General features: G+C 36.8%; 2 protein-coding genes across 2 annotated transcripts in view; one reads left to right on the top strand and one right to left on the bottom strand.

Annotated features, from left to right (window-relative positions):
- The window catches only part of LOC139117739 (thrombospondin type-1 domain-containing protein 7A-like), a 229,674-nt gene extending 220,080 nt beyond the window's left edge, over positions 1 to 9,594 (bottom strand). Inside the window, exon 1 of the mRNA XM_070680982.1 lies at positions 9,469 to 9,594. The gene's annotated coding sequence lies outside the window, so the exon portion shown is untranslated. The remainder of the gene's footprint in view (positions 1 to 9,468) is intronic.
- LOC139117741 (protein-glutamine gamma-glutamyltransferase K-like) lies at positions 267 to 27,834 on the top strand. The gene is made up of 13 exons (XM_070680990.1): positions 267 to 672; positions 3,599 to 3,781; positions 4,407 to 4,670; positions 8,103 to 8,221; positions 12,284 to 12,388; positions 13,492 to 13,666; positions 14,704 to 14,842; positions 15,144 to 15,247; positions 15,699 to 15,953; positions 16,388 to 16,678; positions 25,051 to 25,211; positions 25,935 to 26,071; positions 27,565 to 27,834. Exons 1-13 carry the CDS (start codon positions 498 to 500, stop codon positions 27,704 to 27,706), a joined length of 2,250 nt encoding a protein of 749 aa, XP_070537091.1. The 5' UTR covers positions 267 to 497; the 3' UTR covers positions 27,707 to 27,834.
- Positions 27,835 to 27,982: the final 148 nt, after the last annotated feature.

The following is a 27,982-nucleotide window of genomic DNA, read 5'->3' on the forward strand; positions in this document are numbered from 1 at the left end:
AAAACACAATTCTGCACCTTACTGTAAATTCGATACGCGTTTAGTACATGCAACTTTGCATCCCTGAAAAGGGTCGGGAGTTAAGTGGGTCGAGTGTCTGTTTGGGGTCATATCCATAGAAATTAATGCATGCAAGGTATCGTAATTGTCCGACCAAAAGAAAGTATGTATGGGTGTGGGTTTTTCTGTACAGAGCAGCACAGTTGATTTATGAATTGGTTGAACAAAGGACAATGCTCAGAGTGCGGAGTCGTTCAGCCCTCTGTAAAAGTGGTCGATGCTTGCCTTTCAGGAAAAACGTAAACTTAGCACCAATGCTCCACACAATTTAGTCACAATAATTTTAGGCTAGCTTTGACAAATTATTTTAATCAAGCTTGCAAGTACTTCTTATATTCAGGACTACCGCTACACAACATATAGACCTGTATGTACATAGATATTTTGCAACTACAGTATCGTTCACGGTATTGGTGACTACCTTACACAAGAGAGTTATGGGTTCTGGCGCAAGCCGTGGAGGACAGGCAGGTGGTAACAATCATAATCCTCACCAATCGGGAAGACGTCAAGGGGTGCGAGAGACAGTCCATTCTGATCCTGGAAGGCGTGCCAACTTCACAACTCTCAGCAGACACTTCCAAGACAAACCGCCGTCACCACCACCAGCAGGTTAGTGAAGACACGGTCCCTCGGTTGAGACTTTACCCTGTTGCTATTGTAAACAATGCCTGTTTTCTATATCGTTGCCCACTATTATATATGTGCACTGCCTATTATATGTGAAACAAGAACGCAGCACAACTTCAGGGTCACTTTTGCACATTTGTCAGCCAGAGTCAGTAATAAAATATAACAAATTATCTTATTTGCATATTGTTTCACATAAAAGCCACAGTTCCTGTAGAGTGTGTTGGGGTTCGAATCCCTTTTGGGTTATAGTAAAAAATATATTTAGGTAAAAACACACAGGATTGCAAACTTTCATGTCCGCCGTAAAGTATTTTGATGCTGGCAAAGTTGCCGTGGAATAGCTTCCAGTTGCTATATAATGATGACAAACTAAACTATTTGCCTATGGGATGTCCAGTGTATTTGTCTGTCTATATATAATTTTATGCTACGTACTGTGTATCATGCCATTCTCTCCTTCCATGGAGTTTCCTTGGCAACAGTGGCACTTACTAGGTTTAAAGTGGTTGGAAAGGGTATTTTTGATCCCAGAGGTTCATGTTATTAAATTTCATTTCTTCAAAGTAAAAATAAAGATAGAGACTTAAAACTTTCAGGATTTGGTAATGACATATTCAACTTCATGTGGAAAAAAAATAATCGTAAATATGTCATAATATTGAGAAATATGACACCATTTAATTTAATAATTAATAATTCATTAATTTCTTCCAATTTTCAAAAACAAAATCTACTCATTTTCTCCCTTGTTTTTGTACAAAAACATATTCCAAGGCATTCGATAATGGGGACAGTTTTTGTGTAGATGTCAGCTTCTGCTAATAACCACCGGAAAGATATGGATACCCATCAATATCCTTCTTAGAAAAAAACATCCCGTTGGTTTGTCCAATATAACCCTAGAAATACATGAAAAAAAATCCCTGTGTCTCCGTTGCTTTGTGGTGATGACATTTTAATTTTTAAACTATAAAAAAGGCCACATTTGCCAAAAATCGTTGTTTACAGCTTGTTTTCGCCCCACTTTCATGGAAAAAATGGCCGTGGTGTTTCAGTGTATTGCTGCAGTAGCTGGCTTTCCAGACACCCTAGTGAGTGATTTTGGAGTTAAATCACAGGGTCTAGCGAGCAATATTTGTCTAGAAGTTATGAATATGATCAATAAATGTCTTGTATTGAACTTTATTTTCATTATACAAGCCTTACTTGTGTCTAGTGTGTGCCTATTACTTTACCCTAGCTATCTGTGTTAATTGCTCTCCCTAATCCCCTTCATTAATTTGTTCTGCCGATCACTGACGCGGGGGGGGGGGGGGGGGGGGGGGGGGGGGGGGGGGGGGGGGGGGGGGGGGGGGGGGGGGGGGGGGGGGGGGGGGGGGGGGCTTATTGCCCTTACCAAATACCTCGTTAGCAGCTCATAAGGTAGTATAACGCAAAAACTACCAAATATAAACCTTTGAAATTTTTCAAAAGTAGTTCTACTAGGTTGCAAATCATTGTTTCTACAAGCCAATAATTGCATCACCATTAGGCGAATGAGAAAAACGTCCCTAATATATGTTAAAAATCTTAAAATTAGAAAAAACTACTGGCTGTAGGACTTAACTTTTTTGGAAGCTTCCTATTTTGATGCAGATTGTGGCTTGATTAATGCAAACTGATCCTATGACTCTTCTGCAAATATACAAAGATTGTACCATAGGAATCATAACAAAAATTCCAAACTGAGAAAGTACTTTCTCTGTGAGTTTAAGCATTTGCTTGAACTATATTTCAGATATAAAATACAATTTGGTTCACAAAGCAATGTTGGTAAAATGAGTGATATGCAAATGAAAAATTACAAACTTCTTCAGGGGCTTTGAAATTTGGTAGATATCCCTATTTTGATGCAAATTTATGTTTGTGTAAACCAAGTTGATATGATCATTAATATGCAAATAAGTTAAATAAATCTTTAGAAATGGTCAAATATTCTACACTCAAAACATTCCATTTCTATTTCTTAAATAATCAGTAGAAATATTCTTAGTGGCATTTTGGTGCATGTTTTTTTCAAATTGAAGTTAGATAACTGATATTCAAGTGAGTAATTAGAAGTGAAAAATGGTAGAAGATTGTAAACAGATGAGGTATTGCACTAGCCCCAGGAATTAAAATTTGGCAGAACTTCATGGTTGATGCAAATTTTGATGATGTCTAGTCAACTTTCAGTGACTTTGAACCTCAGTAATATCAGTGTTGTTCAACACAAAGTCGTTCAAATTATTGTTCTTTAAAGTATTGATATACTGTTTCAGCATAGACCCTCAAGAAAATTTTCTCGAAGGTCTATAGTTTCAGTGAATACTTCATTCTGCATCATCCATCAATTTGCAATAGTTACCAGCAGTATGACTCCATCTAAGCTAAGGCTTAAAAGCGGAGCCTCCCTTTCCAAAGGGAGCGAAGCTATGGCAGCGTTCATTGTGTAAGTGGACATCAAACAGGCAACATGTGGGCACACACTCCAGAAAATGCCACTTTATAGTTTTTTCTGGCGGTCGGCGCGAAGTTGCTGACGATCAAACTCTGTGGTTATATTCAAAGTCTAACGCGACTGGAAGACAATTTTTTAGGAAATTTGAGCGTTGGTGGTGGGGAATCAATGACTGTTGGGGATTTGAACCGACCGTCAATCAAACGCTTGTATAAATTCTGTTCACAGGAATAGCAAATGGCGCCAAAATGTTGAGATCAGTTTGTGTAATTAATGTTATAGAAATCAAACATCATTCTGGCCAAGTGTTTGACTTGGAAGAGAACTCCACTTATGCGAAAAACTGGGATTGAAAATTGCCGCTTTAACTATGAACATTTGTATTTGCATATTTAAAAATTTTGGCGGTTTTTCTTATTATTACAGAAGGGCAACTGAAAATCACAAATGTGGATACTAAGTTGTTGAAAAATAGACTAGCACATCACACCCATGAATATGAAGTTCAAAACTTGATCATCAGAAGAGGACAAAGTTTTAGTATTGAAGTGACATTCAATAGGCCATATGCTGAAGATGTTGATAAAATCATCATGGAATTGACAGTCGGTGAGTTGACGTGATGAAAATATATTTTATGTTGTTTTTTAGGAACTCAAAAAACCCACAGTAAATGCTTTTCAGTGAAATATGTATTTTTATTTTTGTCACAGCAATGGTAATCAAGTCATTTCTCCTAACATTCTGATGAAATATCAAAGTACCGGTAGATTATTACCATACGTCACTTTTTAATTCATTAGTACATACAGGCTAACACTTACCTCACATAGGTATAACTTTTTAATTGTATTGTAGCCCAGGTTGCATCCCATTCATATGGTATATGATGTATTTAGATGTGTATAGAAGCAGCGTACAAGACCCACAGGTTCCACAGTTGTTTATAATGATTTCTATCAAGAAGATTTTCATCATTCATACACTTAACCCTTGATTTATTATTACCAAATTATAAAAAAGATAATGTGAAAACATGTCCAATCTCACTGGAATTTTCCAGCAGTCAAGGTACATTGTATACAGTAATTCAAAATGGCATGGGAAATTTATACCATGCTAAATATTGTCTGATAGTCATTGAAATTTGATCATAAACAGTGACAAAACACCGTCTGTTAATTTCTGTCACAATTCACCTCTACATTCATGTTGTTGATTGGATGCACTACAGGTGAACCGCCTTACACAATTAGCAAAGGAACGCTTATGAAAGTAGCAAATGTTGAGGGAACATTATCATCAGACAACTGGGGATACCAAATTACTCAAAAAGAAGGAAACTCTGTGACCCTGGATGTTCTCCTGCCAGTAAGTGTTTACATTGGAAAGTATGGCTTAGCTTTGGAGACGGTATCCACTCACAATGAGGAATCCATGAAATTCCGTCAGGATTTAGAGAGTCCAATGTATGTACTGTTTAATCCATGGTGTAAAGGTAAGTGATGAAAAAAGAAAACAGAATTTGTTGAAATTTAAGATAATGGTATTTGTTAAATTTAGATAGGTATGTAACTTTTCAAGTAAAGACTGCAGGATGAACCAACATGTCTTGAAATGTTTTTCCCTGGTAGTCCACTTGGTCTACCATTTTCTGAAGTTGGTAGCCTAGCCCAGTGACAATAGCTGGTAGCCCATGCATATTTTAGTTTAGGGTTATTGTTTTTCATCACAAGAAAGAGCAATTTCTCAGGATTCTGCCCATGAAGCGAATTTTCTAGTCATTTGATGTGAATACTTGCACACCCAATACCAAAAGAAAAAAGGTATAGACCCCCCCAAAAAAATGTTTCTGGTCCTTGACATTCAGCAAAAAGTGATGCGGCGACATGCTTTCTTTTTTTCCTTTTTCTTAACTATGCTGGTTCGGCACTGTTGATGCAACATTTCACTGGCTGCATAATACTTGTGTTTTCTTTTTAGCATTTTTGGACATGCAAACAGGGATATCCAGGATAGTTGTACTGATGAGTATGTAACCCAAAAAAGTCACGACGCGCAGGTTCTGAAATGACGCACGCGGTGACCAGAAATGATCTTTTTTGCCTAAAGGACAACAGTGACACTCAAAAGTTTGGTGACCTTTTGACAACTCGTTTCACTCAGAATTGCATGCAAATTTTGACAGTCATCATGAAAACGACCACGACTGTAGAGATACTGTAGCAGGGCTTAAAATAGACCATGGACATCTATAGGGAGAAGGCATATTGTCTCTGATTGATTCATTATGATCAAAATACAATGAAAATGCGTTTTTCATCAGTAATCATTGCCTGTGCCTGTCATCCAAGTACATCAGTTAAGACATTGAAACTTGGTTGCAAAGTTTTGCTGCATTGTTGTCTTTGTAATTTGCAAAACAAAGTCATAGTCTGGCCTTATAAACTCATGTTACTGTGTCCAACTGGATTTGACTGCAATTTAGCTCATTCGAAAGTGACAGACACGACATGGCACGCCAATTAAGTACTGGCTGAATTTTATGTCCCGGTCTTTGGTAGTCCATGTGGGCTGGCTACCATTTCCTAGATTTTAATAGCCCCAGGGAAAAGTTGGTTGTCTGTGGACGTGGGACTACTGCTAATTTTGAGCCCTGACTCATCTGATTTTATAAGACCAATATTCACAAATACTGACTGTTATATGTCTCTAAATATACAAGAACAAATATTTGATAGATATTTTATTCGTTATCCTGCAAGGCCTAGTCAAAGTTTCAATCTCTTTCTGAAATCTATTTACAGCCAAAGAAATTAAACAACAAAATATATTGACAAGATTTGATTGAGTATTCTCAAAATCTCATGGAACTGATATGCCACTATCAAATTGATCCTAATAGAAAACTATGGCTAAGACAGCAAACTCAGCAATATGAACTGATATGCCACTATCGCATTGATCCTAATAGAAAACTATGGCTAAGACAGCAAACTCAGCAATATGAACTGATATGCCACTATCGCATTGATCCTAATAGAAAACTATGGTCGAGACAGCAAAATACTGCAATAATTACATATTCAGAGGATGAACCGACATTATGGAGGGGCAGAGTTGACTTTTCAGATCCTCAGATTCAGATCCTCAGATCTCAGATTTCAGATCCTATAACTTCAGATGCAGATTCAAATTTACAAGCCTTTTACAATACCCGTATTAACAGTATGATTACAATATTTAAAATGATAATTTGAATATGACATGTACAAGACAGTTATGAAAACAAAAAAAGTCTACATAAACATTTTTGCTCAACAAGTTTCAACGAACTTGGGTCTACAATTACAGATTAGCTAACTTGCTTCGTCGGACCCCTGAATTCTGATTTAGCCCGGGGTCACTGGCCTCCGACATGGATTAGTTATATTCCCTCGCCATCAATATTACGAACGATGGTAAAATATGGACTGTCGATAGCCAGCATTTACATGATCGTCGCGGTCTTGATCGTTCGATCGCGGGTGACACCCGCGATCAAACACCCGGGGTGTGTTTATCTCTATGAGGGAACGTTCACGTGATGACATAACAAGTGAAATCATTGCGCACCCAGGCTTCGACTGATGACGTTCTGATTCTCAGATCGAAGTTTTTAAGTTTAAGATTCAAGATAGAAATAAAATAATTTCTAAAGCCTTTTCAAATCTAAATTATATTTTATTAATCAGTATAGTACATCAAACTTTGAAAATTGTGAAATTTTAATTCTGAATCTGTGTCTGAAGTTATAGGATCTGAGGTCTGAGATCTGAGGATCTGAATCTGAGGATCTGAAAAGTCAACTCTACCATTATGGAGGAGATCTAGAAATGAAAAGTGTTTGGTGTTATGTCAGAGGAGGATTGTTCTATTAGGTTATCAGGGCTAGAGAGGGTCACAGAAATTAATCATAAACTACTTGAAAATGTACCTCTTTCCCGTATTTTACCCTATCATGGGAACTTCAAAATAGCATTATTCTTTTCTCTGAAAAGTAATTTTGCTAATGATCAATTACACTTCTTTTAACCTTCCATATTTTAGTTACAGCAGAATAGGTATTTATACGTAGATGTACAGCATTTTCAGAAGTTCTCTAACAGTAGTGGAGGGGCTTATAAGTGAACAAGTACAGTAGATTCTAAATAACAGGAATTTTTGAGCAAGTCAAATTCTGTCAGTAGAAGAATTCATTGAGAATACTTAAAGGCTTTCAGTAAAATTAAAGTGTTGAAGGATTTGATGTATCCGGCTTATACACTTTGCATATTGAATGGATAGATGCAGTTACTCTCACAATATTTACAAACAGTCTAAAAGTAGTCTGTTCCACATGATGTCCTGCAATTAACTGACAACACATATATTGGCAACTTTCTGTCTCTGATAGCTTATCGATATATTTCTTTCTTCTCTTGCCCTCAATACCAGTATGTTCCGATTCATCTTGACTGAGTCCCGTCACTAAGCCCACAACAACATCATCACTAAGCCTACATATTCATAAGTACATTAGTTTTATCTTGATCAAATATCCCAAGTAGAATGCAAATGTACGCTGTATGACTTAAAGTTTATCTCCAAACTGAACTACACCTGACAGAAAAGACACACTGTAAACACGTACCATTTGTTCAAGTGCCTCAAAGCTTGGCATATTGGGACTGTGTTATTTCCAATGACTTGTTTGTACAAAAATTGTGATGATTTTGGATATCTTTTAAATGTATTTGTTTACACATGTACTACAACAAATCAAATTGTGTGGCTTAAGTGAGCTACTATGTTCATATGAATCATTGCACCAAAATAAGAGTACTGTCAAAATGTTTCTGTGCTGATAATTATATATATTCAGCTGAAGAATTTTGATTTCCTCTACCAGATGATACTGTTTACATGGAGGGTGATCTTGAGAAAGAGGAATATGTGATGAATGACACTGGTTTTATCTGGTATGGCACTTACAAACAACTTGGAAGAAGAAGATGGAACTTTGGACAGGTAGGAATCTGTTCTATTTGAAACTATCTAAGGACCACTGATTACCATGTCTAGAATTTTGTTGTTTATTGTCATATAATGCTATCATTCTGTTTAATTTGACAGATAAAATCTAAATCTAACTTTCTGTATGTATAAATCCATATTTCAATCTAAATTTCAATATACAGACCCAGCAAAAGTATTTACGCACCTAAAAATATTGGCATAAAATATAACCCAAAAAAACGCACCAATGTGATTTATTTCCAAAAATAATTGATCTGCAGGAGGTTTAACCCATTTTAATCAATACAGACGTGTTGTTGGAAGGTGAATAAGGATGTATGGAGAGTGTTTTCAAATACAAGCAAAAATTCCTATGGGTTTCAATGGTGATATCCAATTAACTTTGCATCCAATTAACTTTGGCGCCAAATTCCATGTGGTTAAATTTCTTCTGTTCATATTCAAATATAGACCAATTAGAGTTTTTTAAATGTAATTCTGGTTAAATGTTTGGGCGGTAAAATCTGCCAGACTTGCATATGAATATCAGAGGTCATCAGAGGTTACAGTATATATAATTTCTACTTGTAAAAATTGTATAAATGAAACCATGCCCAAAGTTAGCAATTAAACTTCAGGAATATATAAAAGGCCAAATAGAGGTACTTCATGACCAGGGTTTAAAAAACCGGCAAATCGCAAGGCAGCTGGGCATATCAGAAGGCAGTGTAAGATACAACATCTAAAAACTGTCGCAACATGGTACCATGGCCAACATAGAATCTGAAAATTCTACGTCGCTATGGGCCCCCGATGAACACACTCAGGAAACTCGTATCACGTTTGACTCCTTTTAATTCCTTTGAAACTGCATATACACACATGCAGACTCAATACAGAGTGTATACAGAATACAGAATACGAAGTTCAAAACACGGCATGCGGCGCACGGCATATGTCATACGGAGTACGAAATACGGTTCTGAATAGTAAAGAAAAGAAAATTACATGGCAAATAAATTTGTGCTTAAATGAAATTACATGGCAGTTAAATTGAAACTAAGAAATTACAAAGAATTCACTTCAAGTAACTTTAAGACTTGTGTTGGAAACTAAATTGGGTCTACGATACTGTAGTCTGCCGACGGCCATTCTGTATACGTACATATAAATGCCACGTCATCGCACAAGGAATAATGTCAGTCGACCTGCACACTTGAAGGAAAGAAAAGTTATACAGGAAAAGCGCTCTTACTTACCTCAGATTGTGACACTTTCGGGGGACGATAGCCAGTTGTACGTGTGCAAACGGCAAAGGACGGAAATCTTGACACCGAACACAGTGTTACGAGAGTCTACACACTCAAATTTACCGAGGTGGTCTGAACTGCCTAAATTCAAACTCGGCTGTATAAAGGGAGGGGTAATTTACATGTTCAGCGTAACACCTGCACAAAAGCCAAACGCCTGATATGCGGGAGAGAATGCACACCTGCACAACACTTAAACACAAAGGGAACTTGCACGCACGACCAACATACAACAGTCTGGACGCCCGAGGCTTAGTCAACATGAACGGGAAGACAGAATGTTGGTAAGGTCAAGTCTGGCTGACAGGTTTGAAACGGCCCATGAACTCCGTGCAAAATTTCACTGGGACACAGGGAAACTCTTGAATTTGAGTAATGTACAATGAAATTGTGGAGCTATATAGCCTTCATGGATGTGTTGCCAAGAAAAAGCCGGAAAAAAAAATTGCAACTCCAGCTTATCGCAGCACGAATTCACTTGACGTCATGTGAAATGGACACCGGCTCAGTGGTCCTGTGTTGTTTGGACCGATGAGTCAAAATTTACGGTATTTCGAAGCTGCGGGAGAGTGTACGACGAGGCCGATTGGCGAGGACTATGAAATACACTGCATCAGTCCTACTGTCAAGTTTGGTGGTGGCTGCGTCATGATTTGAGAATGATTCTCGGCTGCTGCAGTGTCGGCTCAGTTGTTCGTGTCGAGAACACCATGAATCGTTGGAAGTATTTAGAAATACTCCAAAACAAAATGCTATCATCGGCACTGAGACTAATGTCGGGCTGATTTTATATATCAACAGGATAATACTTTCGTACATACTGCCTTGGATGTAAAATCTTTTCTACACAACCCCCAGATGGCTATCCATTTGACAATTTTTAATACAACGTTTGATTGGCCGGCCAAGTCTCCTGATTTGAGTCCAATCAAAAATCTATGGGAGTTGATCGATTTGGAGGTACATTCTCGTCCAATACACAGTGTTGATAACCTGTACAACCAAAGTTACTTTGTGGGAACATTTTCAGCAAGATGTTTGCTGGAAACTTGTTGATACTTCCAAAGCTCTCTACAAGAGCTCATCCAGCAGAGGGGTGGACATACCTGTTTAGTTGATACGTGCGTTCCATCGACCTCATTAATATTCATGATGCTTTTGCGTTGTTGTTCCTATAGAGAATCAATCTTTTCATGTCGGTATTTTCTTAAGAAGTCCAGAGTAATTCTGAGATCAAAGATTTTACAATTTTTGTCTTTCATTTGTCACCTATTTAGGAAACATAGTTTAAATTTTCCCGAAAACCTTTTACATGGTGTGCTATTTATTACTTTAAAAACATTTTTACTTCTGAAGCTAGGTGCGTAAATACATTTTGGCGGGTCTGATCTGCTGACGATCCAACAACTATTATTTTTCTGGAATTTTTATTGAATAAATGTCCTATTCAATATATGCAGACAATACAAACATTACTACACAGATTTACAGCTTCAAATGCAATTTACAATGGGACCATACTTACAGGTGATACTCACTAATTGACTTTCCAGTTTGTATAAAAACATCTATGAGCTTCAACATGCCAGCTTCCTATGAGAGCCTGCTTAACAGAGCAGCTGGAAATTAAGTTTATACTTAGGAAAAATCTTCTAGGAACAATACAAAATATAGCTCCTTATACTTACTTGTTTGCCTAAAATGTTATCGCTGTCACTTAATATTTACCTCAATGCACTGAACATTTTGTCCCAGCATCATAAAACAGCAGTACATCACCCCGTGCAGTGTAATGTTATTCATAAGTATATGAGACAAAAGTTATTAACTCTTCCTACAAAACTTATAGAATTTCAAATGATGATAATTTACTACCGTACACAATATATAGTGTATGGATGACTAATATCTTAGAATTTTCATCTTGATACTCTCATCAAAATCTCTGAATAACTTTATTAATGAAGGATGAGAGGAATCGTGACAGTTTATACTAATGCGTAATGTTGTTTACCAGATTGTATTCTATCAAATACTGTATTATGAGGTTATTACGAAAATACCGCAAAGAATGCACGAGGACATCGGTGCAGCGATGCGCGGCGCCAATGTCCGAGTGCATCCTTTGCGGTATTTTCGTAATAACAATATTATTATACATCTTACATTCCTGACTGGGGCATCAAAATGTCGGAGTAGTGACCATTTTCGTGCTATGTCAACAATTTTTCTTCCGATTTTATTGCGCCAGTGTGGAACGCTACCTCGGACGCGCTTCTGCAAGTTTTGGAGTGTGTGCACTACACACATACGTATGTACAGAGCGCGCGTGAGACTTGTTCTGGCACTCGTCCAAGGGGCCCCTTGAAACTGTTCTACAGTGAACGCGCAGATACAGCCGCAGGGAATGGGGCGCCTTGAAACCGTACTTGTTACGGAACGGGCACGAGTTCCGTACGGCTTTTTTAGCGCACGCTAAATTCTATTGTTCTCGATGGTAGATGTATAATAATTTACTTTACCGCAAGGAGTTTTAATTTCAAAATGTATAAAAACATTGACATATGTATGATAATATACATTTCAGTTTGTCATAATGTCCAAATTTTTGTCACAATTTGAATAATATCAACCTGCCATTGTGTCCAAGCGAAATTGAAATTGTTCAGATAAGTGTACTTTCTATGCAAATAATAAAGCATACCCCAAAAAATTGACTCCTTGCACCTCAATCATGTCAATTGTTCTCTCCATCTATCTACAGTTTGATGAAGATGTATTTCATGCTGTGATGTATTTGTTAGAAAGTAGTATGGTGATGTGGGCCAGGAGTAATGCTGTGTATGTTGCAAGGACAATGTCATCTATGGTACTGAAAACAATATTTTTTATTGCTTTGAAGTTCAAGTTCAATATAATGCACTATTTTCACATAGTTGAGTGTTTTTGCTGCAATCATCCAGGAATTCTAAAGTTTTATTTATGCAGCTAGTGCAATGGCATCAGTTATATAGGACCCTTTAAGTTTCAGTGTACTTGTCACGTTAATGCTGGTTGTATATTGGTGAAACTAAACTTCTTAATATTGTTAAAAATTGTTTAATAATCCTGTATATAATTATGTTTTTACGAGTGCCCTGCATCTTGCGTATTCTTCATTAATGAAATTCTATTGACAGTTGCAAAAAAGGGTGAAATTTATTTCAATTCATTAATTTAAAAGGTAGTCTATTTCAATGTATGTTGTTTATAAATGATCCTAATTATTCAGATCAGAAGAGAATTAAGGCACAGTTATGAGTAGGCAATTTTTGTCAACGGTCAAAGGACGTGCAGTTCTTATTTTCTGATTGGATTTTTCAGGTATACATCCTCTGTGTGATGACGAAGTTTTACCAATGCTTTGGCTCTTGATATTGTTTGTGCAAACTTGTATCAGACAGACTGGCTGGTGGCTCCTTTTACATACACCTTATGATTTCCATTGTGTTCAAGTTTCTTGAAATGACTCAGTAGACATTGTACAGAGTCATTTGACAGAAATTATGATTTTAATGTTACCATCCACTTCAATTATGATTTTAGTGTTACCATTATGTCCATCACAACAGTGGCAAGCCAGTCTTTCTGTCATGTGGTGTTTCTTTTACGACTTACACTTGTATTTTGCTAGAGTGCTTATTTGTGGATGTTTGCAGTGACCACTTTCTATTTTTGCATAAATCTCTGTGCCATTCATCACAATACTCATGCAGTGTCCTTTCACTATTATTATATGTAACACAGTTCAGAGGTAGAAGGTTAAGTTAAAGGTTTATCATGCTGTAGAATTGTCTGTAGCTTATTTTAACGGCATGTCAAATGTTTCTTGAAGTAAGACTGAGCTATGACCATGCTTCAATATCATGAATTTTTGTGATTTCAGAGTCTATAGAATGCAGATTCAATATCTGTGTGTATATACCTTTACAGACCAATGCTCCAGATGATGGTGGTGTTCTAGTTGGTAACTGGTCTGGTAATTATAATGGTGGTACTAGACCCACTGTGTGGGGTGGTAGTGTTGCTATACTTGAAGAGTACAAGAGAACAAAACGTCCAGTGAAGTTTGGACAGTGTTGGGTATTTTCTGGGGTCCTCACAACAAGTAAGTCAAAATTCTTAACTATATGCAATACAACATAACACATTTGCATAATTTTCTCAGTTTTCTAGTTTACATCTGGAATTATAAGAAGAGCTACTTGTTGTTTATTAAATGATGAGTGTCATTAATCTTTGTATGTATATTGGCAAGGAAATTGATCTGTAAATAATGTAGCAATAAGCTGAATAATCGCAATCATACCAATCCATAATACCATGACAGTAGGTCAGAATTCGCAAGACAATAGTTGTAAACATAGACACAAAACAGCACAGAACAGACAGTAAATAGACGGTACACAAACAAAGTCATATTCATGAAAGAAAGATATATGGACCTCTGGGCAAAAGGCCAAGAAGTGATGTCAGGTGTTTCGAAAATAGTAAGCGCATCCTGCCCCACATGTGGCACCCAAAAATGCATGAATGCATGAATTAGAACAAATATATAATTATAGCTGCTGACACTGTATGAAACATTTACTTTTATATTGACAAAACCTCTGATTTAAGTTTTAAGTATGGTAGTTATTTTGGTTCTTCGATCACTCATAACGAACTTGCTCTGATAAATGTTGCATTTATTTGCTCTTTTGACTCTTGTTCAAAATTTTCAAGGAAAATTGACATACCAGTACCAGGTACCTTTGTGTGTAATTTAAATACTTTAAATGCCATGAAAAATGTGTTCGTATTTATGCTGTCTTTGTATGTATTGCAATTTTGCTTCCATATCTTGATTTGCAATTTACCATGTGATTGTGTCTGATAAATGTTGCCATTAAGATATCTTGACAAATTGATGATTTTAATGTTCAATTTCCATGTACAGGGCCTGAGTACCTGTAACTGTTGATGACACTGTCCACATTGAAAAAAAACCATTTGAACAACAATTGTACAATTCAAGTACAGCTACTATCCCTTTATGACTCTGGAGAGTGCAAAACTTATCCTTTATTGTTAATGTAATTATTTTGCTGTTTTAGTATTACGTTGTCTAGGAATACCTACTAGAAGTGTATTTTGCTGTTTTAGTATTACGTTGTCTAGGAATACCTACTAGAAGTGTAACAAACTATGCATCAGCTCACGACACTGATGGCAGCCTTACTACTGACAGTCACAGGGATGAATTTGGTAGAAAAATTGATTCCATGAATGCAGACTCTGTCTGGTAAGGCTGAATATAATCTAACATTTCTGAATTAAAAATTGTTCAGTCACAAAGCTCTTCCCATCAAGCTTCAAAATCACTCATAGTATGCTGGATAACCCAATATTTTCATTGACCCTGTCATTCCTCTCATTTCCTCAGTAGTTTCACAGAGTCACAAAGTTGACAATTTCAATTTTCTATTTGCCAAATTTATTTTCTTTGTTTTTTGAAATTATACAAAGACAGATATAAAACATTTTAAAGTTAATATTGGAATAGTTTATTTCAGCGATTTTAACATATTATCTTTATTTGACAGGAATTTTCATGTATGGAATGATTGTTGGATGGCCAGACCTGATTTGCCAGTAGGTTACGGTGGATGGCAAGCTGTGGATGCAACACCACAGGAAAGAAGTGAAGGTAAAGTAGATACTTTGCTGTCAAATACCATGCAAAGTTGTCATAATCATGGACATCCAACAATTTGATTTGAAAAGCCAAGTAAATCAATCAAGGATGCAAAATTTGTCGCAATTATTTTTCACTCTAGTCACATTAAAATGTGTTTCCAATTGTCTTGAAATATTGTTGAAAAAAAGTGTATTTTATACAACTTTTGTTGCAGATGTGGACCTATCATATCAAATCTAACACTTAATACCTTGCTACAAGAAAAGTTGAATTTTTGTCATGTGTCAGCAATGACTGTTCATTCATTATAGGAAACGCTTTCATTAGTTTATTCAGTCAAGTGAATGGTGTCTGATTTTTGAATCAAACAGTACTGGGTATGAGCATAAATGCACACATATGGTACTCTTTTGAAATCACTTTTCCTGTAACTTGATAGTTTGTCTTTCAATTATTTCAGGAATTTTCTGGACTGGTCCATCCCCATTGGCAGCCATAAAGCAGGGTCATACTTACATTGGCTATGACACAGGTTTTGTATTTGCTGAAGTAAATTCAGATCGTATTGAATGGCTGTGTAAAATACGAGACAATTATATTGAGGATATGGTACCAATAACCATCAAACAATCAGCTATTGGTAAAAATATCAGCACAAAATCAGTACTTAAAGATGATAGAGAGGACATCACGCACTTGTACAAGTTTAAGGAAGGTAAGAATGTTGGTGACAAAGCTATTTAACACATAGTGTTCAATGCCTGCTGTGGTACGTTTCACACGTTGAATTTAGTGCATACAACTACGTCCATCTGCTGCTTGTTTTATCACCTACTCCAACTAGAGATTTTGTAAGTGCTAAATCAGTTTTTGCTGCTCCTACATACAGAATATGTTAGTGTTATGCTAAAGGAATAAATTAGTGAGCAAAGGTTGGCCAATGAAATGTGTAATATCCCATGATTCCTGTCTTATGACAGTACCAGATATCTGTACTAGAATTCAGCTGGTACAATTAGCTGATCCTACAGCATGGAGGTAAAACCATAGTATTGGGCAAATGGACATCTGGGCTGTTTCAAAGTGAAAAGAACATTATGTAAGATGAATATTGATCTAGCCATGTTGGTACTTGTTGTACTTATATAGGTTCAGAAGAGGAGAGAATGGCAGTAAAGTATGCTGTAGAACATGGAACAAGACCAAATACATACAAAGTAGAAGATCTCTCTGATGACATTGAATTTGAAATTGAAACGGAAGATCAAGTGACTGTTGGTGAAGATTTTGATGTGAAGATTCTCATCACAAACAAAAGTGGAGAGGATCGAACGTTAGATATTTACACTGCTGCTCATGTCTGCTACTACACTGGTGTGGCAGTGCCAAATGGACGGTGTAAAGAGAAAAGCTTTGATTTGACCCTTGATAGAAATGAAAGTAAGTTTGCCACATCATTCTGAATTAATGCATCCTATGTTCATATTATTTTGCTTATTTATTCATCCACTTCTTTCATTCCTTCAGGTGAAAGGTCAATCTGCAGTTATAGTAAATAAAGCAGGGCTTTCAGTAAATTTTTGAATAACAGGCGAAAAAGAAATATCAACAGGATAGTGTTGCTGTGACCTACAGTCACTGCGGCATCAGCAAGGGGATGAGCTCAAGAGGGGGATGTGCCCCCTCTTGAAAGGGGGTCCTTTACACATTTTGAAACACTTTTAAGGATTTTCATAAGTAATTTGTTGAATTTTAGAGTAATTTGAAGCTTTCTGATCGGTGGTAAGTTTTAGAAGCTACCTAAACTGTATAATTAGTACAATCCAAAAACTCTGTAGTTGAAAGTGAGTTGGTAAAATCAGTGAAGTTGCTCTTGCTGCCTGATTGCAATGCAGATTACATTGATTTTAATACTTAGCCAGCTATACATTACATACAGGAATACATTCACAATAAGACACATTTACTCAGTGTTTTAATTTTTGTCTTTTCTGTTGTTGTCTTAATTCATACATTGTTATCATAATCATTAAAATTGTTTCCAATTTCTTCATGTATCAGCTTTAAGTTTTTTCTAGAGCAGTTATTTCTTACTGCAATTTCGTTACATTGTCTTCGCTTTGGATTCCTATATCTGAAATACCTCTGATACTAAAAAAATTGAAATTTAGTACAAAATACCCATATAATTGAGTGTATACTCATAGTTTATTGATTACTTCATAAAAACCACTAGATACTACAAATAACGGCATATGAAATCAAATCCTGCACGGCCGATGAAGATAGGCTTTGCTCGTTCACGTAATCATAACAGAATTGAATCTGTACCGGCAATGTATATGATCAATATGGACACATGCATAAGAATAGCATGGGTATCGACTTGTCTGTTCTTCTAGGCAGACCAAGTTTAAGCAAAAATTCACGGCTAGAAACGAGATAAAACAATCAAACATACTTTCTCTCTGCTTTCAGCTTTCTCGAACCCAATAACTAGTATTATCTCTTGCATACACTGGATCGGCGACATTATGAACTTCACGAAACCTTTGTGAAAGGCTATGCTAATTGACTGCATTAAAAGTTTTAGCGAATCAGAGCATCTGATACATGTGAGTTTGGGATTTAAACAAACAAATCAAAGAAAACAATACATAAATTGTAAAGCTCATGACTGGATATGTGGAGAATAAGCATGAGATCCCGAGTTGAGCCAGGAGTTTAGCGATAAACCCGGAGGTAACTTAGGAAGAATAAAGTATGTTACGTGCAGAGAAAACGAACAAAAGGGTGAACTCAGCAGTTAACGTTTAAACAAAATTTATTACGAAAATAAAACTAATTGCTAAGTTAGGGATAGGATACAAGCTTTAACGTGTACAGACTACTTATCTCAGCTGGGACGGCAAAGCTCCAGTCTCAGAGTTGTAACAGTCAGTCGGATGAATGAACAGTCCTTTGGCTTGCAGGCTTGAAGCTGCACAAAGACCACAGTATAAATCCAGCGTTGACAGTGAAGGTCTTGAAAAGTCTTGAGAATGACTACTGCTGGAGTTTAGTAACACACAAGAGACACGATCCCAAAAGTCTGACTGGAAGCTGAGCACGTCCCTTTTATAAAGGCATATAAGAACAATCTAGAACTTTTATTGACATGCTAATTACTGTTCTAAAATTATCTCTCTTACACAACTAATCAACTTTCCAGAACATTCCAAACATGACTAATTGAATTCAAGGTTGTGAGGTCATTAAGGGCAGTGACCTTGAGAATGTTCTAGACTAATTGAACTCAGGTCATGATGAGTGTGGGGGGAAATGACCTACATAACACACCCCCTCTTCAAAAAAAAAGAAAATTTTTCAAAGAAAAATCTTTCTTTTGCAAATGTAATCTTGAAAAAGATTTAAGTACTCAATTTTTTTTTTTTTTTACTCTAAAGTAAAACTTCTTGAAAGTGAACAACAATAAACTCTAAATACGAGAGAGACAGTCTGCAATTAAATTGTCTCTGCCTTGGATATGTCTAATGTCAAGATTAAACTCCTGTAACATTAAACTCCATCTTAGCAATCTCTGATTTTTGCCTTTAAATTTCTGCAGAAAAACAAGAGGGTTGTGATCAATATAAACCACTATTGGCTGATTTGAAGAAGTAACATAAACTTCAAAATGCTGTAAAGCTAATATCAAAGATAAACACTCTTTTTCAATTGTAGAGTAGTTTCTCTGGGATTTGTTAAATTTGCGTGAAAAATAGCAAACAGGATGATCTACACCATGACTATCCTCTTGCAATAAAACAGCACCAGCAGCCGTATCACTAGCATCTACAGCTAATTTGAATGGCAAAGTGAAATCTGGTGCAGACAACACTGGGGCACTTTGCAGTATGGCTTTAAGAGTATCAAATGCCTGTTGGCATTGCTCTGACCAAACAAACTTTACTTTCTTTTTAAGTAGTTAGTCAAAGGCTCAGTAATTGCGGAGAAATTTGGACAGAATTTTCTGTAGTAACCAGCCATACCGAGAAAGCGCATCAGTTGTCGTTTGCAGTTTGGTATGGGAAAACTTGAAATGGCACTGATTTTGGCATCAACAGGTTTTACCTCACCCTGTCCTACAGTATGTCCGAGGTAAGTTACCCTCGCCCAACCAAACTCAGATTTGGCAAGGTTGACAGTCAACATTGCTTTGCTCAGTCTCTCAAAGAACTTCCGCATGAGCTTGATGTGTTCCTCCCAGGTGTCACTATACAGGACGACGTCGTCAACGTAAGCTGCACATCCGTCTAGCCCGGATATGACGTCGTTGATCATCCGTTGGAACGTTGCCGGAGAGTTCTTCATTCCGAATGGCATCACCTTGTACTGGAACAATCCGTCTGGTGTAACAAAGGCGGATATTTCACGAGCACGAGCCGTCAGAGGAACTTGCCAAAATCCCTTCAGTAGGTCAAATTTCGTCACATACTTGGCTTTTCCCACTCGGTCGATGCAGTCATCAATCCTCGGGATTGGGAAAGTGTCTGTCTTTGTTAAAGTGTTGACCTTCCTAAAGTCTGTGCACATACGATAACTGTGATCTGATTTGGGAACAAGTATGCACGGCGAACTCCAGTTACTTTTACTGGGTTCAATAAAGTCATTGTCCAGCAGGTATTTGACTTCTTCCTGGAGATATTTTGCTTTTGTTGGATTCAGTCTGTATGGATGTTGTTTTACAGGCTTACTGTCCCCAACATCAACGTCGTGATAGATGACGTTTGTCCTCGTTGGAACATCTTGAAACAGGTGTTTATATTCATGGAGCAGTTCTTTCACCTGTTGTTGTTGTTCTGGCTGGAGGTGTGCCAACTTTGTAGACTCCAGCTTCTCCAGGATTTCTGAGTTCTGAAGCTTGACCGAGCCCAGCTTTGAGTTTAGAGTATTTTCACTCAAGTCAGTTTCAGTATCACTATCTTCATAATGGCTTGAACTGACTGCACTGACAGGCTGAGTTATAGTAGGATTATCCCTATCCAAATATGGCTTAAGCATATTTATGTGACATAGCTGTTTTTGTTTTCGCCTGTCAGGTGTTATTATGATGTAATTTAAATCACTCAATTTCTTATCGATTAGATATGGCCCAAAGTAACGAGCATGGAGTGGTTTGCCAGGAACCGGAAGTAGAACAAGAACTTTTTGACCTGGTTCAAACTTCCGTTTTGAGGTGTTTTTATCATATTTGGTTTTCATTGACTGCTGAGATGACTCAAGATTTTCTCTGGCTAATTCACATGCTTTAGAGAGTTTTGTACGAAAATCTGACACATATTGCAAAATATTCAGACAATCATCATCGTCTGATAGGAATTTCTCTTTAACGAGCTTAAGTGGGCCACGGACTGTATGTCCAAATACAAGCTCAAATGGGCTAAAACCAAGAGACTCCTGAATTGACTCTCTAACAGCAAAGAGCAGAAAATGAATTCCTTCATCCCACTGCTTCTCAGTGTCAAAACAGTAGGTCCTAATCATGTTTTTCAAAGTTTGATGAAATCGCTCAAGAGCACCCTGACTTTCTGGATGATAGGCGGAGGACCTATACTGTTTAATGCCTAGCTGATCCATTACTTGTTGAAAAATACCAGACATAAAGTTGGAGCCTTGATCGACTGGACACATTTAGGGAGGCCGAATAAAGTGAAAAATTTGACTAAAGCTCTCACTATAGTCTTTGTCTTTATATTTCTCAGTGGTATGGCTTCGGGAACCGAGTTGATGTACACATAATTGTCAACATGTACTCATTTCCTGATCTTGTTTTTGGTAGGGCCCAACACAGTCTATTAGTATCCTACTAAATGGTTCTTGGAATGCAGGAATTGGCTGTAAAGGGGCCTTTGGAATGGTCTGATTCGGCTTTCCTACCATTTGACATGTGTGACAAGTTTTACAGAAATGTGCTACATCCTGCCTGAGATTAGGCCAATAAAAGTGACTGAGAATTTTATGATAAGTTTTCCTGACTCCTAAGTGACCAGCCCAGGGGTTTCATGGGCCAGGCGCAATATTTCAGCACGATAGGGCTTTGGAACCACAATTTGATGTTTTATAGCCCAATCGTCATCAACCAAAACATCTGGAGGTCTCCATTTACGCATGAGAATACCAGATTTTGTATAATAGGAAACAGAGCTATCTGAAGTTTTACCTTCATCATCTACCCTGTCAAACAAAGACAAATATCGGGTCTTTGTGTTGTTCTGCAATGAGATTTGATCTAGAAAATGTCTGACTTTGGTCAGCAGAAGTTTTACTGGAAGTTTCAAATCCACGAGGGATAACGGAATGATCCGTGTCAAACACCTGACTGAGAAAGGTGTCATTTAAGTCAACATCTGTGACATTATTTTTGAGAGTATTTTGATTCTCGGAAGTTTTCTTTGACATGGCTCGAGTAATAGCACATGAAGGAAATAAATCGGGTATCTCTTGTTCAATTGGCTCTGGATCCTGATCTAAACTAGGATTATCAGTCACAAGTGGATTTGTGATGACCTTGTCCCCAGCAAGGTCGTTTCCAAGAAGAAGGTGAATCCCTTCGAAAGGCAAAAAAGGCCTAATACCTAAAGCCACAGGTCCAGAAACAAAGTCCGAAGACAAATAGACATTATGGAGAGGAACAGGAATGTAGTCATTACAATCTACCCCCTTAATAAGAACTTTAGAACCTGAAAATGACTTTTCAGAAAACGGCAGGGTATCTGCCAACAAAAGAGACTGGGAAGCCCCGTATCTCTTAAAATTTTGACAGGGGTAGCGGAAGAGAAATCACTAGAAAGTGATATAAAACCATTATGAATAAATGGCTCGAAAATACCCATAATGCTATCTTGAGAAGAATTGACCTTGACCTCATTAATTGGGGATGAGAGGGTTTAACCTCAGAAAATGTGTTGCACACATTATTAGACTCTAATTGAGTTGATGAAGAAATAAAGCCGGTTGGCTTAGATCCACTTTGACCACTTTGACCTTCACGTTTTCTTTTCAATTTGAAACAATCTGACATTAAATGGCCGTCTTTCTTACAATAATTACAAGAAAGTGTACCAAACTGTTTGTCAGAAGGAGATTGAGACTTGGGATCTGATGATGTGGGAGTGTTACTTGAACTCTGTGAACTGTTGTCATTTGATTTTCTACTCTCCTTTGAAAAATTCTTGGATGAAAAGGAGGAGTTAAATTTACCTGCATTGTTTCTGTAGGAAAAGGACTGGGATGGTTTGCTGAGAAATGAAGATTTGTGGGTCAATGAATAATCATCGGCCAAACGTGCAGCAACCTCCAATGTATCTGCCTTTTGTTCATTGATAAATGTCTTGATGTCACTCCGGATGCACCTTTTAAATTCCTCAATCAAACAAGCTGTCGTAATTTGTCATAATTCTGACTGACCTTTTCAGAAGAACACCAACGATCAAACAGTTGTTCTTTTGTTCGAGCAAATTCAACATAAGTGTTGATCTTTCACCTTCTCACAATCCCTAAATTTCTGACGGTAAGCTTCAGGCACCAACTCATAGCCCTTGAGGATTAATAAGTTCACAGAATCAAAATCTGAAGCCGGATCTACCGACAACTGGATGTATTCTCCTGCTTTATCAACCAAAGCACTCTGCAAAAGCATAGACCAGAATTCCTTAGGCCAAATTCAGGCTCTGAGCAATTTTCTCAAAATGAAGAAAATATTTGTCAACATCCTTTTCTTGGAAGGGGGAACTAACCTGAAATGCTTAGTGATGTCAAACTTGTCCGAAGGGAAGAATTTTCCTGACTGTCCAAGCTCTAAACGTTTTATTTCTACCTGTAATCGCTGTTCTTCTAATCGCAATTCTTTTTCTCTCTGTCTTTCTTCCATTTCTAATCTTTCCTGCCTTTCTTTTTCTTTCTGTCTTTCTTCCATTTGCAATTCTTTTTCTTTCATTTCCTTTTCTAATTCCAATTTCTTAAGCTCCAAATCTGCCTGTCTCTCTTTTTCCATTTGTAATTCTTTTTCTCTCATTTGTAATTCTAGTTTCTTGATCTCCAAATTTGTCTGCATTTCTAATTCTAATTTTCTGAGTTCAGAGGTAGACTCGGGCTCATAATCTTTCAGGGTGGATTCCTCAAATTGGCCTAAATCAACTAGATGTTTGGCAATACGGTACTGTATTTCCTCTTGCGCATAGATCTTTTGACTTCTACTTAAGGAAATTTGCCAGTGCTATGAGGTTGTCTTTTCTGAGGGAATTAAATGTGTCCTGATCAAGGTCATCCATAAATTCGTCTGGTTTAAATTCCGCCATGATTAAATTTCGCTGAGTTCACAGTATACAGTAGTTTTGAAAAGGCTGTCAAAATGTTGTCAAACGGCTCAAAATATTCGTATCCCGGACAAGCCCCAATTTGTTACGTGCAGAGAAAACGAACAAAAGGGTGAACTCAGCAGTTAACGTTTAAACAAAATTTATTACGAAAATAAAACTAATTGCTAAGTTAGGGATAGGATACAAGCTTTAACGTGTACAGACTACTTATCTCAGCTGGGACGGCAAAGCTCCAGTCTCAGAGTTGTAACAGTCAGTCGGATGAATGAACAGTCCTTTGGCTTGCAGGCTTGAAGCTGCACAAAGACCACAGTATAAATCCAGCGTTGACAGTGAAGGTCTTGAAAAGTCTTGAGAATGACTACTGCTGGAGTTTAGTAACACACAAGAGACACGATCCCAAAAGTCTGACTGGAAGCTGAGCACGTCCCTTTTATAAAGGCATATAAGAACAATCTAGAACTTTTATTGACATGCTAATTACTGTTCTAAAATTATCTCTCTTACACAACTAATCAACTTTCCAGAACATTCCAAACATGACTAATTGAATTCAAGGTTGTGAGGTCATTAAGGGCAGTGACCTTGAGAATGTTCTAGACTAATTGAACTCAGGTCATGATGAGTGTGGGGGGAAATGACCTACATAACAGGAAGAATAAAGTATGTCATCTGCTCGTTCCGTTCATCATGTTTGTTATGTTTCCTTTTCATTTTTTAGAAAGATTATTGCCTTATTGTTCATGAAAGTGGGTAAAAGAAGCAATCTGGGCATAATTTCAACAGGTGGTTGTCCTGCTCGCAGGCGGAGAAAAGTTGCCGCCTGAAAGCTCTGAATAAAGAGATACCAAATGATTCTTTAAAAGAAATGAATTACAAAATTATAAAAGATTACCATATTTAACTAAATTTCTGACATATTTTCACTTTGATTCATTATCAGATTAACTCTATCATCACAGGCACAAAAAATGTTAAATGTTTTGTGGGTTTTTTTTGCTACCAGCATAACCGTAGAATGTAATTAGGGACAGTTAAAAGTAACATTTGATGAAGAGTGGAATGGAAATGAGAAATGAATAACAGTTAGACTGGTACTGAAAGTTAAACTATTGGATTTATGTATCATGTAAACCATTTTAATATGAGAATTCCTGCCAAATGTATTTGTCATTTTGTTTCTTTTAAATGAATTCAGACTGTACTGCTCAATTATCTCAAATGTCTTCTCTATCGTTAAGATGCATATAACTGAAGGGATGATTAGATGTTAAAGGGTGGCATACATGTTGACAAATCAAGGACAATAATGAACAAAGGCACTGAACAATGGTCACTTTTCAGTATTGATGTGTATTTCTAAGCAATAACACTCTATTTGTTTATGCTTGCAATGGAGTTGCTATCTCAAGAGTAATGTTAATACCATTGTTGCAATGGTTACACTTACAGTCCAGGAAGTCAAGATGAGAGTTTACTGTTCAGAATATTTGAAGAAATTGGTTGATCAGTCAGGAATGAAAATTTATGCCATGGCCAAGGTCAAAGAAACTGGACAGATGTGGTCAGATCAGGATGACTTCCGACTCAGAACTCCTGACTTGAAACTGCAGGTGGGATATCTTGCTGCCTATACAGTGCTTTACACAATAGTTATAATCATCAAAGTGATGTACACTCTTATTCATAATTATACTTTCTTTCTTAATTCGGTCAAAAGAAATGTGTTAAGTTCATTTAAATACTCTGTGGTTTCAGAGTACCCTGAATACAAGTCTTAAAAAAAAGGACAGTAGAATGGCAAATATGGTGGCAAAAAGGCTAATACACATTCTGCTGTTGAAATTTACCATTATTGCGTGTAAATTCTTGAAAATTCTGAGCAGGAATAGCCTCGCCCAGTATACAGTTGAAATTTGTCATCCTTCACAGGTGTAAATTCACCAAGATTTGTAGGAGATGGCTTAGAAGACAAAGGAAGCAGCTTTCTTGATCGAAGGAAACAAACATTTCGGATCAAAGAGTATCAATTTTCAAAAAGCACATATTGCCAGCAAAATTGTGAGAGTATAACAAGTCATTTTTGCTGCCTGCTGCTTCTTAATAAAACCATTGATTGTTTATTCATATACTGAAGTGTTGTCATTGTGCACATGTGTATATGTTAAGAACTACTCTTAGCTGAAAGACTTTCTTTCTGTTACATTTTCTTTCTTATTACATTCCCAAATGTTAATTTGATCAGTACATCATACATATACATTCCCAAATGTTAATTTGATCAGTACATCATACATATACATGATTTCAAAAGTGTTGAAACAATTTTTTTCCAGATTGATGGTACCCTTCAAGTTGGAAAGAAGTTTAAATTAAAAGTACAACTGAAGAACCCCATTCCACTTACACTGACTTCATGTACAGTGAATGTAGAAGGACCAGGCTTGCAGAAACCAAAAATGTTAAAGGAAAAGTAAGTGAAATCATGCAAAGTACTGCAGAGGATAGAGTACTGCTCAGTTGTATGGTGAATATTATGTTATTCTGCCAATATTACTGTATCATTAAATTAAAAGGGTAACTATCCATGGTGATATACACAGACCTCTTCCACTCAAAGTATAATTGCTTTATAGGAATAGCATGTGTAATGCTTTGCTTTTGTATCACTCACTGTAGACTGACCGAATTGTGCAAAAATATGACTGAGGTTACCGGTTTTGCCATGTCCTCTTTAAGGCACCAATCTTACAAAATTAAGAAAATGTCAACAATTGACATGCATATGTACTACGACCTTGTGCCAAGTTTTATTATTACTGAAATCAGTCCTGGAATTTCCGAATAATGGCTCTGGACAAACAAAAATTAAAATGACTGCTACATGGCCATATAAGACCATATTGCAAAACAAATTGACTTGCATTTGTATGTCTTAGCACAGAGATATAGAACAAGAATTAAGACCTTGAACATCACATATACATTGCCATCTTGTCAATGAAGTCATTCATAAACAGCAGCGATGTGATGTGATGAATCTTGTGGCCTTTTATGGTACTAGCTGTGACAAAAAAAATCCTGACAGACAGATCTATCTTACAAATTCACGTGGTGTTTATTATCCAAAGTTAAATAATATGTTGAGTGGTGCTTTGATTAGGAGAATGGAAGTGCTTTCTGAAAGATGAGTACAATATGTAAACAGTAACATTTATTATTTTTTCCCACCAAATATGCTAATTTTCACCCCAGAGGTCTTATATCTGCTACAAAATACCCGAGCGCACGTTTTTAACCTCAGTATAATATGCTAAAGTTAAATACAAGAGGACAATGTCGTTATTTAGGACCAAAGTTGGAATGAGGGTTCAGGCGCCCAGCCTGAACACAATTAAACTCTAAAAAGAAGATTTCAGAACGCACGCGTGTGCACAGTTGATTCCATACAATACGGTAACACAACGCATCGATATCACGATTACACACCAAACTTGAATTTTACTTGAAAAAATGCTCAAAAAAACTTTAAAAATTATGTTGTTGTTACATCTCCGTCACCGCTTATACAAAATTTAACAATCAAAATCAATCTCAAGCCATACACTTGTTCAACATTATCACGTCTTAAGCACACAAGCTGGAGTTCGAAATTTGCACAAGCTCAAAAATGTTTGAAGCACGCAATTAAGTCTTCTTGTTGAGAATATAAACCCGGCTTCAGCCAATCAGATTGCCGGATTCAAGCTAAGCATATTATAATTACCCTTAATTGTACTTCTTTAGGGGAGTGAATTTTATCGTGGCTTGTTGACTTGTGTGAGCAATAACATTTTGGAATCTTTAAAAAAGAAAGTTAAACAAAGACTTCCTGATACTGTACTGTGCAATCCAAGAAGTTGACATGTTGTCAGTGATTTTCTTCAATGTACTGATTATACAGCTTAATCTGTTATCATTTTACAGGAATATTGTACCTGCTGGTGATATGTCAACAGTAGTAGAACTTACACCTCAGAAATCTGGCAAGAGAGTTGTTATGGCAACATTTGATTCTCTTCAATTGTCTTCTGTAACAGGATCACTTAATATTGAAATTGCTGACTGAAGACAAAAAACTGATGGATAATAAAGGTTAGAGGGACAGACACTGATTGTACAATAGAAAGCTATAATTACCTTGAATAATTGATACTCCTGTGCTGTACTGAACTGTACATTTTGAATTCTGGTAAATTAATTGATTGAATAATTCCATATGCTTTTGCAATAACTTTGATACATTCAGCTTTGTTCCGACATTGTGTTGTATCATGAGAGTACACTGAATTTCTTGAGAGAAGTTCTGTTTAATCTGTAGTGTGTCATACCAGGACAACTCAAT

The sequence above is a fragment of the Ptychodera flava genome, chromosome 18, assembly GCF_041260155.1.
Source record: "Ptychodera flava strain L36383 chromosome 18, AS_Pfla_20210202, whole genome shotgun sequence".
NCBI lineage: Eukaryota > Metazoa > Hemichordata > Enteropneusta > Ptychoderidae > Ptychodera > Ptychodera flava.

Coding starts and splice junctions, on each gene's coding strand:
- LOC139117741 (XM_070680990.1), top strand. CDS start 498: ATGGGTTCTGGCGCAAGCCGTGGAGGACAGGCAGGTGGTAACAATCAT. Junction 13,667..14,703: donor TTCTGGGGTCCTCACAACAA/GTAAGTCAAAAT, acceptor TTGCTGTTTTAG/TATTACGTTGTCTAGGAATA. Junction 14,843..15,143: donor ATGAATGCAGACTCTGTCTG/GTAAGGCTGAAT, acceptor TTTATTTGACAG/GAATTTTCATGTATGGAATG.